We start from the raw sequence: 21,329 nt of genomic DNA, 5'->3' as shown, positions 1-21,329 counted from the left end.
TTTATTTATTTATATTTTTACGTTTTAAAACACACGAACACAGACACACAACACACAAAATACATGATCTGAAAATCTCAATCATGTTCATAATTACATATCCTTTATTATGCCTTCTGATACCTACTACGTAGTACTCGATCATCAGATATCTGAACATAACTAAAAAGAAAAACGGAATTTATGAAAATAATTAGAAAGCAGACCTACTCATATCTATAGGTAAAAATAAACCCGGAAATACAAATAGAATCAACAACAACAACAAACGCACTGCCTCTATCCTGGCAAGGATAACGGCCCAACTCTCCGCCACCCAATTCATGAATTCATGAGACAACCAACACATAAAAGCCAAACCAACCAACCAACGCAGCCAAAACACCAGACATCATCGTCAGAGCAGTCCTTGAAGATGCATTATTTTCCGGAACGTGGGACGACGGTGTCCTAGTTGCTGGTGTGGCTGTCGAACCGGTACCGGTCGAACCACCGGAAGGCGACGCAGAACCCGATCCGGAAGTGTCGGGAGATGGGGTGGCGGAAGAACTGTCGGCCTTGACGGTGACGGCCAGCTTCATGCCGTTGCTGCAGTGGCTGGTGACGCCACAGACGAAGTAATGAGTGCCGGCTGTTTTGAGAGGGATTGTTGTGGCGCCGCTGCTGTCGGAGTTTATAGCATTGCCCACGGCGCAGGAGCTGTAGTCGGTGGAGCTCACTTCGTCCACTGTGTGGCTACTTCCATAGTTGAACACTACATATATACACACATGATGTGCAAACATATATATAATTAGGACAAAATATATATGCACTTTTAAGTTTTTATTATACAAGAAAAATGCTAAAGTATAATTACCTAGCTAATGGAATTGCTTAAATTAGCAACTTTGTATCCAATTATAAATTAACACATGTAATTCTTCAAGCCCTTGTGCAATTACTTAAGAAATATTTAATGGTGGATATATATCCATTAAACAAAAAGTTTCTTTTTAACCATAAAAAATCACATTTAAACAAAAAGAAGAATATAGTAAATAGCATATTTACAAAACTAAATAACATATTTTAAAATTATTTGAAGTAAATAACAGTTTATCGCGTAATTATTTCATCTAGTAAACAATTTTTTTTTCCATGAAAATTTTCTTTTTACAACTTCTAATTTTTTTTTTCACATAAATAAAGGTTTTTTACCATATAAGTTATTTTTTATCAGTAGTAAATAACACATTCACAAGATAAATTATTATTTACTTCAAATAGTTTAAAAATATGTGATTTACTTAATTTAATTTTAAAAATTTACTATTTACTACCATTTCCATTGACAAATTTTGTTAAAGACCTAACATTTTAGAATAGCCTACCATACCAAAACACACTAGCATGAAATTCTAACATGGAATAGAAATGGACGATTCATAAAAAGATAATGGTATTGGTTATAACTAGCTTTGTTATGTACTGACCTAGACTATCTCCAACAACGAAAGTCTTGTCACTAGTCCAAGTGCTATAATCTACGCCCAATGACCAGCCTGCTGTATCTCCAACAGTGTAGACTGTGGCTGATGAGATTGGCATGACCACACAAAGTACTGCCATTAGACATAAAATTCTGAAGCCTGTGCTTGCCATTGTTATAAAGAGATGAATATCAATATAAAAAAGAAACTAATTATAATTAGAAGGATAAGAAGGAGAAGAATTAGTAAGAAGCTTTGTGTGGGCAAGTCAGAATAGAGTCTGGAATTGCTCCTTATATATTGGTGTAAAGGGATTGGAGTAAGTAGTGTTTGGTCCACTTAACCAATTTGTATTAATGCAAACTTTTGAAAGAAACTCATGCAATATTATTACAAAGGGGGATGACTTGGGTTGGACTTCATACCTAATGCCGGAAAAGAGTAGGTCCCATTTCCACTCGGTTTTGATTCCTAAACTAATTCACGAAATAATAAGTACTTGTCATAATGAGGTTAGTAGTTGTTTAAATAATGTATAATTAATTTAAGCCAAAAGTAAATAGATATAATGCTTGTTTTCATTCTTTAATATATGTGGTGTTATGTCAGTGGAGTCTTTTCATCTCTAAAATGGTAGTTTATGATTTAAGAAACAATCTAAAGTTTACACGATTACTTTAAAAGATTTCAAATTAAACATTGATTACTAGTTTTAATATGGTTTCTCGGTTGCTGTTAAATGTGGTTGTTGAGTAGGAATATTTGACGAATCCATTTGGACTTTCTCTAAGGTTTGATAGAAAAGAGAGTCTCAACGTCACGATAACTGATGTGAAACGTAATATACAATTTTTTTTTTTTTTTTTTTTTATGCTTTTGAGGAAAATGTGAAACATAAAATCAAACTGAAACGAAATTATAAATTGAAGTTTACTCAAATGTAGGATACAATACAAACAAGTTGGTGGAAAAACCAGCTGATCATCACATAATTAAGGAGGACCACTTTGAAAATACAATCGTTATTCAAGAAGTAGACCCAGTCCCCATCAAATCCCATGCTAAAAAAGGCATTTTTTTATTTATTAATTTTTTGCTGAACTAAAAAGAGCATTTTATTTACATCTAAAAGGAACCACCTCATCGAATTTCCAGACTATTCATCAACTAACATAAGTACAAGTAGCTTACTTTATAGTTAAGACAAAATTAAAATAAAAAAAAGAGAGAGGGAGAAAGAAAGAAAACTGTAATTTCTGATTCGTTTTAGAACTTATAGTAAAAGAAATCTGTTTTGTTCTATAGATTTTGAAGCTAAATATCCCATTTATGACTACTGTTTATGTGAAAAATGATTAAGTCTTAGAACTTACATATTTATGGGATTAACTGTACAGGTTTTTGACCAATTACCAACACAAAATCCTCATTTTCTTGAGAGTTTATTATGACATGCAAGAGCTGCTTGTGTTTAAAGTAAACATCCACCTTTCTTGGAGGGAATTAAGCTCTAAAAAGAGAACGTAGTAGAGGGAGAAAAAAATTACTTTATTTACACGAAAGAAGAAGAAGAATAAGAAGAAGAAGTACCACATTATTGAGTAATAAAAATAAAATAAAGAAAAAAAGATAGAAGAAGTTTGGGATTTAGGAACTCCAACATTTGATCAAAACGGTTCACCTAACCAGAATATAGAAAGTCATCATGGGAATTATTTGCTAGTGTGATATACAATCATTTCAATAAGATTATCCAAATAAAACATATACATGTAATGTGTGTGTCTATATATATATATCTCCGGGGTCCAACCACATGCCAGTGTTCTAAACTCATTCGTCTCTTTATGACATTGAGCGTGGGTTCGGTGATTAATTACTTAGTGGGAGTGGGAATTCGGTTAGGATCTTTAAGATCCATTAATGGGGCCGAATGCCCTTTTTGTGCTATTATCTGAGCTTTTACTATAATGCAAAAGTTTAGTGATCATTTCATAATTTTTTGAATGAGACATTAATTACTTTGTAGATACTGTACAAGTCGGATTCTACAATTAAATTTGTTCAGAGAACCAATGACTGTTTTTGAGTGTCGATTGCATTAGTGAGTCAATTAGAGTCAATAGAGTGCTAAAACGAGAATGTGAAATGTGAAAAAATAAATGAACACACAGAACTATAGTGGTTCACCTTTAATGTGAAGGCTACGTCCACTGGTTCACCTTTAATGTGAAGGCTACGTCCACTGTAGAGTTTCGGGATTTTATTATATTTTATTAAAAGTACAATTACAAAGAAGAAGAAGAAGAAGAAGAATGGGAGAGACAAGAGGAAGGGATATAAAGAGAGAATTTGGAGAGAGAGAGAAAGAGGGAGTAAATTCAAGATATGAGATCTGTATGTGATGAATTCCATGTCCAATTCGTGATCTTAATTCCCTATTTATAGAGATGATCTCTAGTTTCCCTTTTTCTTTGAGTTAATTCACTGTCAACTGGAGAATGATCAATTTCCTCTTTCTTCAGTTGATTTTCTCATTCCTTGGTTCCTGATTTGTTTCTTGGTAGCTTTTCTCTTCAGTATTGATCTGATTCGTGCCTTTAATGTCAGATCTGACTAGATTGGATTTTGTGACCTCTAAAAATCCTTCTTTCTTTTCTTGATTTATCTGTGGTGGTCCACAAAGGTCTCCTGTCATCGTTGACGATGTCTCTCGAGTCGATCTTGCGATCAGTTGATTTCAATTAACTTCTCCAAATGTTGTCCATGTATATGGCTTTGATCTTGGTGCTAATTTTATCCCCAATAGATACTGAGAGAGAGAGAGACTGCTCGCCTCAATTTTCTTCTTTTGATGAATAGAAGTGTAAAACTTGCTTGTGTTGCACAACTGCTATTTTTTGTCCATTAATACTCCGTTTGTTTCATAAGTTCGAATTACTATTTAAATCTTTTTGCTACAATGTTCTCTGTCACAAAATTTATATTTCTGTTCAAATTTATGAACCAAACGGGTATTAAATGATCCAAAGTAGACAATCCAAAAATTTTTCTAGAAAGACCAAATAAGAAAATATAAATAATACTATGTGGTCAATATCATTGCCTTCGGTCCCATATAAGAAATAGACAAAAGTAGGCGATCCAAAATTCTCAGTTCTCATACTTGGACGCAAACCGCATCATTTCAAACGAAAAGTAGTCCAAAAGATCTTAAGGAGGCATTATTACCACTTACCACGTACCTAATATTTGTGGATGAAATCTCAATGTCAAAATGCACTCTCATTCTTTCCTTAATGTTTACGCTTTCTGTAATTTTGGCACCAAGCGCTAATAATTAGATATATATGTCTTTTCATACCATCATATTTTGAATAATGGTAGCACCTAAAGTTCAATGAATCGAATAAAGACGCCTTCCTTCTTTTAGTAGAATTCGTATTCCTTCAGAAGAAAATAATTATTTTGCAAGCATTTTCCAATTTGAAATAACCAACTTGTTGAAATAGTACGAAGAATGTTGATTCAAGCTTCCTTTCTAATTGTATACAGGAAAAGGGTGGCTAACTACTAAAGTTGGGCTTGTAAAGGCGGAGAAGTAATCAGAGGTTGTTCATCTTTCGTTTTATCAACAGCCATATCCACCATTTGGATTTTGGCTTACGGTAATTAGAGGACAGAAGACAAGCAAAGGGTCTAAAGTTGTGTGTCATATAAATACTAATCTGGGTTTTAACTACTTGCAACTGACTAAATATCAGCATCAAAAGGATCTCTAAATTTTAAGAAATGGAGTCACAACTGATAACCCTTGTTTTCCTTTTTATTTTTCGCTAATGCATTTCTAATGTCCTATAAAAAATAGAGAGACATCATATATGATAGCAGTGATAAAACTATAAACCAAAAACTTTAAGAGTTGAAGTTTACAGCTCATCTAAAAATGGTTTATCTGTAAGAATAAGACCAACCAAGATTATAGCACATCAAGCAGGCGCAGCTTGTATTTGCTCTACCCCCACCTCTTTCCACGGCTCTGACAAAGAAAAAAATAAGAGTAAAAAAAGTAGAGGTTGTATAAGAATATTAAAGTTTTGCCTGTGCAATCTCAGCATATCAGTGTACAAGACAAATGAAGCACCGCTCAAGAATGTATGAAGTACAAAGTGCAAGTGTGCATACAGATCCCTGCAAGAGATGGAAAAATGAGGTTTCAAATGCCTTTTATTAGCAGAATATTTTTTCATAGAAATGTAAAGAAACAGGAATTATGATAGGTCCCCTTTGTGTTTTACTTATGCTCGGAAGAGGAGGAATGCGAGTGGAGGAAAGGTTGGGCGGAATGTGGCAGTGGATGATGACGGAAGTAAAAGTGCTGAGTGTGTTGCTGAGTTGGCAGGAGATGGGGGTGAGGAAGCAGATGACATCAGCAAGGCTACGCAGGCTGAAGAGGGGTGAAGGACGTTGAGGGGAGCAGAATTTGCGTGAGTGCATCAGGAGGAGGGACGGTTAGTTAGTTAGGAGTAGTATGGAATAAAACCGGAAGGGAAGCTGAGTGAGAGGGCATCAATCATTTCTCTGAGTTTTCTCTGTAAAGAGTTGAGCATTAGCTCTAGGGAGTGCAAGGGTCACTCAAATACCCCATTTCCTTATATTTCCATTTCTCTTAATAGAAAACTTAATTCAAAACTACTTGGATCGATCAAATTCCTTTGCTATAAGCTGTTTGTGTGACTGTTTTGTACCAGATCCTATCAAATTATATTAAAAAAAAAAAAACCTACAAATCTAACAGAAAAATGGAGAGGCAAAAAAACACCTAAAAAGAGAACAAGAAACCAAACGAGATGAAGTTCAAAGACCAATTTCCCTTTTCAATTCCCCAGTCTACCTACCCCACCAAGTAACATCGAACTACGAACTAAATATGGCAATGACAAAGATACAACGTGCTTTAGGAAAGAAGGTGAGAAAGGAAAGAGGGGAAGTAATTGGCATGGTTCGGTGGGTTTCAGAGCTTACTGAAATGGATGAGACGGAATTAACATTATCGGTGAAGATTCAGAAAAAAAAAAAAAAAAAAAAAAAGGGTCACAAACATAGGCCGTAATATGCGATCCATTGTCAACTAAGTGATCATAAACCGTACCTTCGGGAGGATTTTGTTGACTCGGTAAAAAAAAAAAAAAAAAGAGAGAGAGAACCTACTTAGGGTTATAAACGAATCTGCAAGAAGTAGTTTATTGGTGATATGGTTTCTACTAAGCATACTCAATGCAGTTACAGATTCTAACTTAAAAAAGCTCTATGATCTCACCATAGCAGCCTTTTAGTCTAATTACACCATTCAAGTGATTAAACTGGATCAACGTTGATAGAGGCACTACACTGAAATAAGCCAAGCCCCAAAAGAGTTATGCTTTAGGTAGTATAGTATATGGATTATTTCTTATCAGAAAAGGTCGCAAGATATAGTGGACGAGTAACAAATTTAATTAAGACATGTCACACCAATGTATAGCTATGTTAGTCATTTATCGATATAACTTCGTTTAAGGCAACAACTTGCCACCTAAATAATGAAGGAAAAAAAAAAACACTAAACATGAGGTGGAGAAAGTACCATAAGTCGTAGTAGAGAAAAATTCACTTCTAGTTTTGATCAGTGCTAGTGTTTAACTCTGTCGAAGTATCTTCAGTCTTTGCACTCTCACCAGTTGGTTGTTTGACAAATTGTCTACTGCGTGCCACTCGAATTGGTCTTCCCATAAAGATCTAAGAACAAAAGCTTTTCAGGGAATCTTCATTTCAAAAAAGTCTTATACATTCAGATGCTAAAAGAATCATTTCTTGAAAAAATGGAAATGCATTTTAATCACACCCTTGCTCATGTTCACAGACCACAAATAAGATAAATTAAGCACGAAGGCGATCAGAAAGCCAAACTCACCTTTCCTTGAACAGCAGAAAGAGCTGCCTCAGCTTCTTTCTTGGATTTGAATGCCACAAATCCATATCCCAAGGATCTTCTTGGATTCTCATGAAAAATAACCTCTGCAGAAACAACACTATGACCCTCTGAATTAAAGAACTCCCTGAGATCTTTAGCTCTTGCTTCAAACGACAAATTTGCCACAAACAAATTGAATGTCACTTCTGGCTTAGGTTGCATAGGAGTGGTAACTTTCTTCTTTCTTAATCTGGCATAATCAATCTTTATAACACGACCGTCCAATTCCTATATCGTTAAGAAAAGGTTACACTTTCACTAGACAAACTGACAAAGGAAATAGAAAAACAAACATTAAGTGCATAGTTTTGTGAGGTTCCAAATTCCAATCATAAAAATATTAAATTTCCCAGTTCAAAATTGCTTTCCTATCCTATTTTAGAGTGACCAAACCAGAAATATGCTTACATACGATTGCAGATTATTGAGAGCAGCAAGAGCCTCCTCAGGTGAACCCATTGTCACAAATGCCAATCCCCTGTTTCTGGTCTTATTAAACATTGAAAGCTTAACCACCACAAAACATACCAACACAAACCCATTTCAGAACCAATTCAGCAAAAACAAAATCAGAAAAAGAAAACCCACATCAGAAAAACCTCAACATAGAGAATGGAAAAAACCTCAACATCTTCGACAGTCCCGTACTTCTCGAAGAGAGCACGAATGTCTTCGGGGGTACAATTCCAAGGAACGTTCTGGGCATACAATCTGTTCTTCAGGACCTCCTCGGTTTCCGAGCCAGTTTCTCCGCTTTCGCTCGCCGGAGGAGACTCGAGAGCTTGCTCTTGAGCGGTGGAAGAGAAATGTGAAACCAGGGTTCCATCTCTTCTGGACTTAATGAGGCGTGAAGAAGGAGCGTTGTGGGTGTGAGAGAGAGGAAAGACGCAAGACAGAGAGCAAGAAACGGAGAGAGTGTTTTTGTGTGGATTTTGAAGAGAACAAAGAGGTGTGAAATGGGTTTGTTCTTCGCCTGGGAAATATGTCGTAGATGGAGAGAAGATAGAGCGAAGTAAAGCCATGAGCTTTGATGAATCCTTGAAGCTATAGGAGATGGAGTTTGTATGTGAGTTTTGAGAGTTTTGCTTTGGTTTTCTGACTCCGAGGTCTTTGGGAGGATGGTTTTTGGATAAGGGATATTTTTGGGCCCAAATGGAAATATCATATGCGACTTGTCGTTTTTGTTTGTGGGAAAATGATGACGTGACGTGGCTTTATTTGGCCTTTTGATGACCAAAAGGAGACGATTCATGTTCGGAAGTTGTCCCTTTGACCCTTAAAAAAAAGCCTTGGTCTTCCTTTTAAATCATTTAAGAAAGTTTGAGAAAATTACTAAATTTATGGATGACCTTAATTTTTACTTCTTATTTTTTATTAGTATATTTTTAACTAATATAATTATTTAATTAAAAAAATATCAATCAAGAATAAAAATAAAAATTTAAATAAGTATTTGTCTCTATTCTCCTCTTTTTATATTTTATTTTCCCAAGCGCATTTGCAACTTATACAAAATTCACTCTTCGCAACTTATACGAAATTCACTCTTCGCAGTGGTTCTACTTCCATCCTGAATCCTAAAAGAATAATAATAACAAAAATTACTTTTAGAGTCCTTTATGTTTGTGCATGGGAGACGCAAAGTTTTGCAAACCTATGAGTTTATCATTCGGTCAAAAAGACAATGTGACTTGATCTATGTTGAATAGATTCAGCTCCGTAATTTTGTTCAACAACTTATCATATTACCCATCACTCCTCTGGAAGTTGATGGAAGCAAAAATAATGGGAAAAAGAACAGGAGAAAAATCACCCTTTCATTTCTTATGATAGCTTCTTTATGCTCTAACATTCTTGCCAATACTTTATCCTCATTCGTTCTGGATTGAAATCTCTAATAAAAAAATATAGCTCCATGAGCAAAAGCTCCTGTCATGATGAATCCTGCAATGTATTGGTGATGAGTATATAAAGCAGCTTGAGTAGTAAAGTCTTGTGCTATGAATGCATAAGCAGGTAAAGAATACATGTGCTGAGCGACCAAGTAATAACTCCTAAAGAGGCTAGAGCAAGACCTAATTAAAAATGAATAGAATTATTGATTGTGTCACAAAGACCTCAATGTGATTTGATCTATATTGAATAGATTCAGCTCTGTAATTTTGTTCAACAACTTATCATATTACCCATCACACCTCGGGAAGTTGATGGAAACAAAAATAATGGGAAAAAGAACAGGAGAAAAATCACCCCTTCATTTCTTTGAATACCTACAAACAACAATGCTGTTGTTCCAATGTCAAAAGTACTAACCATCCCAAATACAAAATAAACTAGCAAATGCGAATGAGAAAAGAACTTGGCTGTCAAGGGATTTTCCCACTATTTCTTATGCATTCTAGAGTCAGGTGAATTACATCGCAAGGGTGATAAGGGTGGTCTTGGCATATCTGCTTCACTGAAATCAATCTTCTTCTCAATCAGGCTGCTCGTCTTTGAGCTAGATTTTCGCTTATTTGACTGCAAAGAGTTAAAAACGAAAGATTAGATCCTGCAAACAAGAGATTCATGCCAAAACAATACAAAAAGCTAGGAGCAAAAGGACATAAAAGACGTGACAGAAGCTGTCATCTCCTGTCCCACCTTGGCTGGTGCACTGCTCGCATGCTTTCCACTAGAACCATGCTGGTTCCTTTCTTTGTTGAACTTCATCAGTAATTTCTTGTTCTCCTCATCCAACATATTGTTCTCTTCAAACAACAACTTGACCTGCATATTTAAAACAAGGGTTCAAGCACTTGTACATAAGAAAAATTAAAGGAATCAGTGAAAGAAGCACTCGTCAAAAAATAAATAAATATATAAATAAATAAAAGAAGTTCCACTGCTCCTCACCTCCTCTTCTGCTCTGTAAAGATTAGTTCTCAGATGTTCCTTATCTTTCTCTAGGGCCTTAAACTCAGCAGCTAGTGATAGGACTTTTTGAGTTGATGGCTTCAAGCTACAAAATGGGAAATTTTCCATAGAACAGATCAACAGACATCACAGCTAATATATAAAAGCACAAAATCGTAGTGAAAATAATACAAGTAAAACTAATACATAACAGCAAATTATCCAGGTGAAAATTGTAAAAGTTACATTTGAATAAACTCACAAATTCCACATCTCTAGCAGCCTTAGACATGATTCATGACTGCTATTGGCCTCCAGAAACGCATGACCAGGCACAGCATCATCTCCACTAATCAATGTTGCTAAAACAGACTCTAGCAAACTATCTTGGGTAGTTACACCTTGAAGAGATGAATCAACCTTCAACATAATACAAAAAACACTCTCATTTGCAATGCAGACAAGTAAATCACTCCTAGAAGTCAAATATATTACAAGCAGAGAAAATAGGAGGAAATGCACTTTCATAACAAGCTTAAAATCAATTTTAACAACTATGGCTAAAAATCCAAACACTCTCATCATAAGCAACTAAAGAAATCCAGCCTCTTCCGTAAGGTAAACTAAATTTTCTCCAAAAGTTACTGCTAAAATGGCTCATCTACAACAGCATCCTATCTCTAAATACTAATGCAAAAGCAAATTGACAATAAATATCTCAAAGACGTGCAACATTGTTTTAATATATGAGCTTTGGTAACCTATTCTCATGTTTTCTGAGCAGTTAAACAGAATTTACATCACTAGCAAGCACATTTATGTGAACAACAGAGAGCATATTTTATCACGCTGATGTAATAAAATCTCATATGAAGGGGTAAAATCAAATCTAACAATAATAAAAATAATTCATCAATTTAAGAGTCTCACAACCTGATAGCCACACATCTCAATTCATTAGATCAAATTCAATGGGGCTCTCCAAGCCAGTTCAATACCCAAATATCATCCTAAGCATTGAGGTTAACAAACTAAAATTCTGACCCATCATCCTATTTTCATTTCCTTTTTTCCTATCAAAACTAGCAAAAGCAAGGCAAAAAGAATGGATTCAAGAGATTACCATGCAAGCCTCGCATTGACGCTTATAGAACTGTAATTCATCCGACAGCCCTCGAACCTCCTCCTCCAATTCTTGAACACGAAGCTCGGCCTCCTTGGCGCGTTGATCAGCCTCATTCCCGAAATCCATCAATGCTTCCCTATCGTTATCATACAACGAACACTCTTTTTCCAATTTGTTACACTGGTTCAAGAGATGAGCGCATTCAGATGCTAATTTCTGATTTTCCTCGACAAACTTCTTCAAAGCCAGCGCACTCATACTAGATTCCGCCTAAACAACCAATACAATAAACATAGGAGAAAATACAAACAAAAATCACACATAATTCTATATAAACATTAAAAGAAAAAGAAAAAAAAAGGGAAAATACATAAGCAACAAACCCTAGCGCGTTCGATGGCTTGATCTTTCTCCTTAAGCCGAGAGTGAAGAAGCAAGCACTGATCACGAAGCCGACTTTGCGCTTCTTCAGAGGCTTGAAGCTTCAGCTCAAGGGTGCTTCTCGAGACGGGAAGGCCAAGCGTGTGTTGAATCGATTCCTTGATGTAATCATCGATTTCTTGCGGAAGTTCCATTCTTTACTCTAGATTGATCCAAATCTGCAATCGGATGGAAACCCTAGAATTTCAATTGCAAGAACCTGAAATTCTTTCTTAGACCGCGTTTCAATATATCAGAACTTCGAATTTCCGAATGGGTTTGACCGAAAAAACCTTTTCTTTGAAGAAATTGAAACCCTAAAAAAGCACAGAGCTCTGGGATCTCCAGTTCTCGGGGAGTACAGAAGAAGATATGGGAAAAGGACGTCTGAAATGGAAATCAAGCGTTTAGTTTTGGGTTATCAAATATCTGTTTTGGCTCTTCACGAATAACGAATTTGGGGGATTTCTTATTTTGAAAAGAAGAATTTGAGGATTTCAAATTGAAAACCTTTGCTAGCCGTTAGAGCGCGCTTGTAAAGGCTCCAACGAGTCTCCCTCTTGTCCGACGTGGAAAAAGGAAAAAAAAAAATGAACTCCTGTGTTTTATCTTTTTCTTTTAATATATGTTTTCCTTTTTTAGAAGTTGTTCTTTTGCGATAAAACTCAAAAAAAGTTAAAACTCAAGTTATTGGTCTCGTTCACTTCGCTGATTCGAGTTTAGAATTCGAGTTGAGATGTGATTTTATGTGAGAGCTTTTTACTGTAGTAAAAAAGTTAGATGTGATTGTTTGTGAGAGCTTTTTACTGTAGAAAAACTCGAATTCTAAACTCGAATTAACGAAGTGAACGGGGCCTTATTTAAGTTCACCTTCTTTTAAATTTTAATTTTATTTAACTTTACTCAACTTTATTCAAGTTACAACTTCAACTCAAGTTATAACTCAAATTCAACTAAAAAACTACACTCAAGTCACACTCTAAAAGAACAGGCCCTTAGATTTTTTTAGAGATTTTTTCTACTGGAGTTTCTTTGATAACGTTTAGTTCATAAATTCAGAATCATAATTTAGAATCATTTTTTATTTACGTGTATTTTTTTAGTCTAAGACCTCCTTTACTTTGCGAATTTGAGTTAAGACGTGACAATTTTTTTAGAGTTTTTAACTGTAGCAAAAAAAAAGTTAAATAGTAAAATTTTTTGAGAGCTTTTAACTGTAGAAACTTAAAATTAAAAACTCAAATCAGTGAAATAAACGAGGCCTAAATCAATCTCTAATTTGATTAAAATCATCATATTACTTAGAATAGAAATTTTCTGATATAGGGTGCGATTATTTAGGGCTTGTTTAGTTATATTTTTGAGTTATGATGACTTGAGTGTAGATCTTGAGTTGAATTTGAGTTATAATTTGAGTTGAAGTTGTGACTTGAGTTTGTGTTTAGATGTGCACATTTGAGTTATGATTTGAATTGAAAATCTATTTGAGTTTGTGTTTGAGTGGGTCAAAACTTGAATTTGTATTTAAATAGTATTTTAATAAAAACTCAATAGTGATGAAAAATTTTAATAGGGTATATAGGTATGGTTTTATCCGTCTCTTCATTGTGAATGTATAAAAAAAATCATCGCAATCGGAATTAAAATAAAAAAAATTATGACGTTTTTAATAATAAAAAAATATTGTTTATTAACTTGAATTGAGTTTAAAAATATGTGTTAAAAGAGAAACTTGAATTTAGATTTTAATCTCAAATTTAAGTTAAAACTTGAATTAAAATTTAAGTTTAAACTCAAATTTTATAAATGAACATAAATTTAAATAAAATTGTAACTTGAATTTAAATTTTTTTTTAAGTTTTTTGGTCGTTAACAATTTGATTCATAAAGCATCAGAAGTGAAAAGTTTGCTATGGGCAACTCTTCACTTCCACTTAGTGGTGGAACTTCGGAAGGCAGGCAGGCCCATATGTCGGCCTGTCCAAGGTGGAAATTCGGGCTCGGGCTCGGGCAGCCCGAATTTTGAGACTACGCCGGAGCCCACCGCCGTCCGCTGGAGTTGTTTTTTGAATTTTTTCGGCCATGCCCGACTGCCCGACCCGCCCGAAGCCCGAACTACCCGAAAAACATTCAAAAATCCGACCGTTGTGCCTGACCCGAAAACCTAAATTTTGCCTGAAGCCCGAGTTGCCCGATTTGTCCGAATGCCCGAAAACCCGTCCAACGGCTACTTTTTTGCCCGTTGCCGCTCGAATACGCCTGAAACCCGCTCAAACCCGACCCGCCAAACCTAACTAGCCATTGCACATTGATTTTTTTTTTTGAAAAAAATCAATTTTTTAACCCAAAAATTTTCCTATAAATACCCCCATCCTCCACACATTTTTCTCACTCAAACTCTCTCAATCCCTCTCAATTTCTCTCAATCTCTCTCAACTTCTCTCAATCTCTCTCGATCTTTCAAATCTCTTTCAAAAATTTTCCAAAAACCATCACATTATCCTAAAGCTTTCTCTCTCTCAAATCGCTCTTATTTTTTTATAATGGATCATTTTGGTTATAGTGGTATTCCCGTTGATGCCCAACACAACATGGAAGCAGGGTAATTTCCCACTAATGAATTTGTTACACAGAAATCTACTAATCTGAGCCCTGGTGGACGTAATGGAGGTCGTGGTCGCAATGGTGGTGGGCGTGGAGAAGCAGCGAGTGCCAGTGCGACTGCGTCTGCAAGTGTTGCAACCTCTAGGAGGAAATGCAAGCGCACCTCGACAGTTTGGGATCACTTCGACATAATTGATGAGATCGACAATAAAGGTAACACTAAACATATATCTCAGTGTAAATATTGTTTATCTAAATTACAATGTGACACTATTCACGGCACCACACACTTGAGAAGACACTCCGAAAAGTGTCTTCAAAAGCTTAGCCAATCCGGCGGATCCGAACTCTGCCAAACACAATTATCTTTTGATCGTGCAACCGGTGGTCTAACCACTTTGAAATACGATTCGTAAGTAGATCGTATGGAAGTTGCACAAATGATAGCTACTTTAGATCAACCACTTAGTTTTGTAGAGCATCCTAATTTGCAACGATATATTAAGGTTGTACATAATCCTAATGCACAATTCACTTCAAAAACTACTCTTAGGAAAGATTTATTAATTAAAATTATTTAAAAAAGAAAAAGAAGCATTAATAAACCTTTTACACTCGACTAGCGGGTGCGTTGCGTTAATAGCAGATATTTGGTCTGTCGTTGCCAACAAAGATTATTTAGCTGTAACCGGATATTACTTTAAAGGATTTGATTTAGATAAAAGAATATTATGTTTTAAATGTGTTCTAGGATCACATTGCGCGGATTTAATATATAATACAATTTTAAATGTAATTGATGAATTTAGACTAAAAGATTAGGGCTGGCAATCCGGGTATCGACACGACGATACGACTCGAAACCCGCACGAAATTAGCGGGTTTGGGTTTATCATAAATAGGTCCGGGTCAAAATCAGGTCGAACCCGTGAAACATGATTAAATAACGGGTCATTTTCAAGTTGACCCGTCAACCCGTAATTGACCCGCAATAACCCGTATATTAAACGTGTCATATTTGGGTAACACGATAATATAACCCGTTTATTACCTATTTATTACCTAGGTTAAAAATGTTTCAATATTATTATATTAATATATTATTCAACTTTTAACCCTAATTTGTTTGTTTTCCCTAACCCCAGCCGCCCACATTTCAAAATGAAACCCAGCAGCCAGCAGCCAAACTTTCTTCTCTTCTCCATTCTCTCTCAACTCTCCTCTCCGCCGCTTCTCAATCCACCGGACCACCGCCTGACCTCAGTCCACCGGACCACCGCCTCACGCCAGTTTCTTCTTCTTCCTCTTCTTCTTCTTTCCTCTCCACTCACCTTCTTTCCTCTCCACTCGCCACCGTTCCTCTCCACTCGGGACCGTTCCTCTCCACCGTTCCTCTCCACTCGCCACCGTTCCTCTCCACTCGACGCCTATTTCTCCGCTGCAAGCAAACAGGTATTTCGGATTTCTTCCCTTTGGATTTCTCATTTCAATTTACTTTTTTTTCCCATAACTTTTCTTTTCCGTTTGATGATCTGTGATTTGCTTTTCATTGATATATGGGAACGAGCTTTTTTCTAACATAGTGTAATGTGATGAACAACATTATTTGATTCGAAAATGCTAGAACTCTATTTGTTTGAAGGATTTTACAGAGGACGCAAGTTATAATGTTATATCATAAGCATATCTAAAAAAAAAAAAAAGATTGACATTTTAATGAAATGTGATGGAGATTTGAAGATTTAAAATCTTATTCTATTGGTAAGGAATTTTTTTTCGATATCCAAACTAATGGGACAACATTAAGGTAGAAACTTAATGGGACAGTTAAAACAGAAACGTGTTTTGGATGACTATTTGCCTAGCTAATTAAGGGAACTAGCCGACTATTGTTGTCTCAGTGTGTGAAATGTAAATCAGAAGGAACAATTGTTTTCACATATTCATTTGTTCCTTTCCTTTTTTTCTTTAGTGCTTGAGTTGGGTGAGCTAATAACCTTGGAGTTGGGTGAGCTAATTAAAAGAAAAATGAATAATTGGTCAAAACTACCTAGAAGACATGGCTGCTTTTCCAATAAGCTTGCCTTATAATAGGATGATCAATAGAAAAATAATACGAAATCTTAGACAAACTCGAAATAAAATAGATAGCCTTGTAATTGTACAAGATCTATATGCTAGAGATAAGCTTTGGTCAGCAATGTTATTAATAACTATCTTCAATAATAACGCAACTTTAGAAGTAAAAATTAAAAGTGTAAATGAAACTTTTTGAAAAAGAAAGAAAGAAAAAGCATGTGGAGAACAAGTTAAGGCCAGCCCTTGATTTAAAGCCGTTGGTTCTCATTTTCTCAACGAAAATGAAAGTGCAATTGAAGCAGCCCTTTTGGGTTAAGTAGTCACACTACACATGTAGGGGAATAGGATACACTGTCTAGATCAATAACACATGACCTCGTTAAGTCGTTTGATGTCACATTTTGATTTTGAGCTAATAACCTTGGATTTTTAATTTGAATATTTTGTAAATCTTGGAGTTGATTATAATGCAAATGCCTTTGAAGTTCCCAATCTTTCTTCAAACCATGCTTTAAATCTTTGTGCAGACTATGACCATTAATGTTGCTTTGTGCAGATTAATTTAACACAATGGAAATTGATCTTGAGTCCATTGAGTCTCAAAGTGTGGATGTTGAGGTTGAAGAGATTGATGGGTCGAGTTTTCATACCGAAATTCAAGGCACTGATCTCCAGAAAAGAAAAAGGAAGCTGACCTCAAAAGTTTGGAGTCACTTTGTACATCTTCCTTTGGGTCCGGACAAGAAATTGAAGGCCAAGTGCAAACATTGTAGCTATGTGTACCTCGCAGACAGTAAGTACGGAACTAGTAATCTGAAACGCCATCTTGTGAATTGTCTGAAAACCTCCTACCGTGATATAGGGCAGATGCTCATTGCCCAAGAAACTGGTGCAGTGACACTTGGTGGAGGTAAGTATGATCCCGAAAAATTTCGTGAGTTGGTTGTAGCAGCTATAATCATGCATGATCTACCTTTTAGTTTTGTTGAATATGCGGGAATAAGGTCTATATTTCAGTACTTGCACCCTCAAATTCAATTGGTCTCTAGAAATACTGCAAAGGCTGACGCTTTAAAGTTTTACAAGAGGGAAAAGCTTCGAATTAAATTGATGTTAGAGACTATCCTAGGTAGAATTAGCTTTACTTCTGATGCATGGACTTCTTTGACTAGTGATGGATATGTTTGTCTCACTGCGCATTTCATAGATAAGAATTGGAACTTGCAGAAAAGAGTGTTAAACTTTAGTTTTATGCCACCCCCACATAGTGGCGTTGCTTTGTCTGAAAAACTTTATGCCTTTTTGAGTGAATGGGGAATTGAAAACAAGGTGTTTAGTGTGACATTGGATAATGCTTCTGCGAATGGTGTTTCAGTTGACATGTTAAGGGAGCAACTAGTTGCCAAAGGGGTTATTGTACATAATGGCGATCTATTTCACACGCGATGTTGTGCACACATACTAAATTTAGTTGTGCAAGAGGGTTTGAAGCAGATTGATGATTCAATTGTTAAGATTCGTGATAGTGTCAAATATGTCAAGGGATCCCAAGTGAGGAAGCAAAAGTTCTTAGATTGTGTGAAGTTAGTTGCAATTGGTGATAAGAAAGGGTTGTGTCAAGATGTACCAACTAGGTGGAACTCGACATATCTTATGCTTGAAAGTGCTCTTTACTATCGCCGTGTATTTCAACATTTAGAGTTGAGTGATTCAAACTACAAGCATTGTCCTTCTAGTGCCGAGTGGGACAAAGTTGAAAAGATTAAAACTTTTTTGAAGTTGTTCTATGATGCAACTCTTAAATTTTCTGGAACAAAGTATCCCACTGCCAACTTGTACTTCCCTTCCATTTGGCATTGTTGCTTCATGTTGAAACAATACTTAGAAGGTGATGATGAGTACTTAAAGTATATGGCAACAGCAATGTGGGGCAAGTTTCAAAAGTATTGGTCTCAATTCCATCTTACCTTGGCTATAGCATGTGTTCTAGATCCTCGTTTTAAGCTTAGGCTTGTTGAGTTTAGTTACAAAAAGCTTTATGGAGATGATTGTGTTGAATGCATATCAATGAGGACTACGTTGTACTCTATTTTTGAAGAGTACAAAAAAAAAGAAGGATTCAACTAGCCAAAAGACCAATGCTTTTGAAACTTGTATGATGGAAAAAGAAGGAAATGATGATGTGGATATTATATTCAAGGTAATTTCTCTATTTATTAGTAATGCGGATGTTCTATGCTTATGTCTGATTGTGTATTCTTATACTATCTCATTCTCATTGTGTAGGAATTTGATGAGATGTCTTCAGTTGAGTCTACTATCGCATCACAGAAATCAGAGCTTGACCTTTATTTGGATGAGCCAAGATTGGCTAGGACCGCGGATCTTGATATCCTTTCCTTTTGGAAATCAAACCAATTTCGATATCCAGCACTAGCTTCTATGGCTTGTGATATATTGGTTGTCCCTGTTTCTACAGTTGCTTCTGAAGCTACATTTAGTGTTGGTGGTAGAGTTCTTGATTCATTTCGTAGCTCACTCAAACCAAAGACAGTTGAAGCACTTGTTTGTACAAGAGATTGGTTATATGGAGACAAAGGTAGTTTCAAACTTACTTAAATTATGTATCTTTTCTATATTGATTTTGAACTAACTTGTATCTATATATATTTGTTTTTGTGTAGATTTCAATAAAGAGGTGGAGGATCTTACACAAGATATCTTCAACTTTTCATTGAAAGAAGAGGAGCCTTTCTCACAGGGATCAATTTCTCCTAAACGTAATGATGCACTTGGAGTCCCCCCACTGCAGCAAATTATTTAAATATTTAATTATTAATCATGTATGTTTGTTTTCTAAATTGTGAGACTTTTATGTGTTTATTTTTTAATTTGTTAGAGACTCTAATGTGTTTGTTTCAATTTTGAACTTAGATTATGTAATGACTCAACATTATGTTAAACAGGTTGAGAAACATATTCAGAAATAGGTTTTGAAATAGGTTATGATATAGGTTCAAACGTGTTGAGAATAATCAGGTCATAAACGTGTTGACAAGTAATTAACGGTTGACACGACCCGTTTATGACCTATTTCATAAACGTGTTGACAGGTACTTAACGGGTTGACACGACACGTTTACGACCTGTTTAATAAATGGGTTAATCGTGTCGTGTCGTGTCAACCCGCTAATAAACATGTCGTGTTTGGGTTTAGAATTTTGACACGATTAATAAACATGTCGTGTTCGTGTCAGACCTATTCGTGTCAACTGAGGGGTTCAACACGACACGAACACGACCTGTTAACACGAATTGCCACCCCTATAAAAGATAAAGTAATGGCTATAACATTAAATAATGCTAGTGCCAATACAAAAGTAACTGAGTTCTTTGAAAATGATTTAAGTTTATTCGGTGACGGTATAATTTTTCACCAACGTTGTGCATGTCACGTAATCAATTTAATAGTTAAATCCGGTTTAAAAGAAATGGGTAATCACATTAAAAAAATTAGAGATAGTCTTGCATGGATTCAAGGTAGTAACCAAAGACAAGAAAATTGGTTTAGGTTTTTATAAGCATTAAATATACCTCATAGAGCATTAGCGTTAGATATGCCTATAAGTTGGAACTCAACTTACATTATGCTTCAACAATGCATTCCCTATAAGGATGCCATAACAAACTATATGTGTGCAAAATTATGAGTATGACATATAGACGAATTTGATTGGGAAATTGTCGAAGTTTTGTATCAATTTTTAGGTAGGTTTCATGAAGTTACTTTAAAACTTAGTGGAACATACTACCCAACATCACCTTTAGCTTTAGGTGAACTTTTAAGAATTAGTATTTTATTTAGTGAATATAGGGAGGACCTAATCTTAAAAGTTCATATTCATTCTATGGAAAAGAAATTTAAAAAATATTGGTCTAAGTTGCCTTTGTTGTATGGTTTAGGTACTATTTTTGATCCTAGATTAAAATTAGAAGGTTTAGAAAGTGGCTTATAAAACTTAGGTGAATTTTTAGGCATCAATTGTTCGGACCAATATCCAATAATAAAGGAAAAAATATATTCGATCTATAGTAAATATGAGATTAGGTTTAGAGTATCTCATAGAGTACAGGAACCGCAACAACAAGACGAAAACCCGCATTCATTCTTGAATGTTTTCGGGTTGAAGAAGAAGAAGAAGACAACTCAAACAGAAGCTGTGAGTGAATCTTCATCAACAAGTGGCAGTGGCAGCGGCGGCGGCAACAGCTTCAACGAGCTTATGGCGTACCTCAGTGAAGGCTTAGTAGTCAGCTGTACGGCAGAATCGTTTAACTTAGTTCAATGGTGGAGGGCACGGGCATTAACTTGGCCAATCCTAACTCGATTGGCAATGGATATATTTTCGATCACAGTCTCTACTATTTCATTCGAACAAGCATTCAGTACGACAGGAAGAATACTTTGTTGGGAATGGTGTCTTAGAAGCATAAGATGTAATAGGATATTTATTATTTATTTAATAAAATAGTTTATTCATTATTTTATGTGCATATATTTATGAATATTTTGTGAATATCAATGAAAATTCCATGATTATTTATGTAACCTTAAACACTGTATATAAGTGTTATATACGAGAGGATAATGTTTAAGGATAATAATCAAAAAGCAATGTTCATAATGAATTTAATTAAAGTTCAGAATCTTTAATTAAAA

The 21,329-nt window shown here is 35.4% G+C and overlaps 3 protein-coding genes across 4 annotated transcripts; all 3 read right to left on the bottom strand.

Annotated features, from left to right (window-relative positions):
* Positions 1-60: 60 nt before the first annotated feature.
* On the bottom strand, positions 61-1,726 carry LOC21396370 (blue copper protein). Its single transcript, XM_010102706.2, has 2 exons — positions 1,476-1,726; positions 61-754 (listed from the first exon to the last, which is right to left on the bottom strand). Exons 1-2 carry the CDS (start codon positions 1,642-1,644, stop codon positions 330-332), a joined length of 594 nt encoding a protein of 197 aa, XP_010101008.1. The 5' UTR covers positions 1,645-1,726; the 3' UTR covers positions 61-329.
* A 3,451-nt stretch (positions 1,727-5,177) lies between these two features.
* Positions 5,178-8,624, bottom strand: LOC112092436 (28 kDa ribonucleoprotein, chloroplastic). Of its 2 annotated transcripts, none has more exons than XM_024168594.1 (5): positions 8,109-8,624; positions 7,894-7,992; positions 7,426-7,713; positions 7,099-7,250; positions 5,178-5,511 (listed from the first exon to the last, which is right to left on the bottom strand). In XM_024168594.1, the coding sequence occupies exons 1-4, from the start codon at positions 8,505-8,507 to the stop codon at positions 7,128-7,130; spliced, it is 909 nt and encodes a 302-aa protein (XP_024024362.1). In that variant the 5' UTR covers positions 8,508-8,624; the 3' UTR covers positions 5,178-5,511; positions 7,099-7,127. The 2 variants fall into 2 exon arrangements, with proteins under 2 accessions (XP_024024362.1, XP_024024363.1); XM_024168595.1 differs by lacking the exon at positions 5,178-5,511 and adding an exon at positions 5,532-5,663.
* Positions 8,625-9,607: 983 nt separating this feature from the next.
* Positions 9,608-12,410, bottom strand: LOC21396369 (centlein). The gene is made up of 6 exons (XM_024168606.1): positions 11,890-12,410; positions 11,504-11,776; positions 10,643-10,800; positions 10,381-10,486; positions 10,129-10,254; positions 9,608-10,005 (listed from the first exon to the last, which is right to left on the bottom strand). Exons 1-6 carry the CDS (start codon positions 12,079-12,081, stop codon positions 9,868-9,870), a joined length of 993 nt encoding a protein of 330 aa, XP_024024374.1. The 5' UTR covers positions 12,082-12,410; the 3' UTR covers positions 9,608-9,867.
* Between the last annotated feature and the right edge of the window lie 8,919 nt (positions 12,411-21,329).

The sequence above is a fragment of the Morus notabilis genome, unplaced genomic scaffold (assembly GCF_000414095.1).
Source record: "Morus notabilis unplaced genomic scaffold, ASM41409v2 Scaffold61, whole genome shotgun sequence".
NCBI lineage: Eukaryota > Viridiplantae > Streptophyta > Magnoliopsida > Rosales > Moraceae > Morus > Morus notabilis.
Note: the sequence above shows the minus strand (reverse complement) of the source record. Positions and strands in the feature narration are given on the sequence as shown.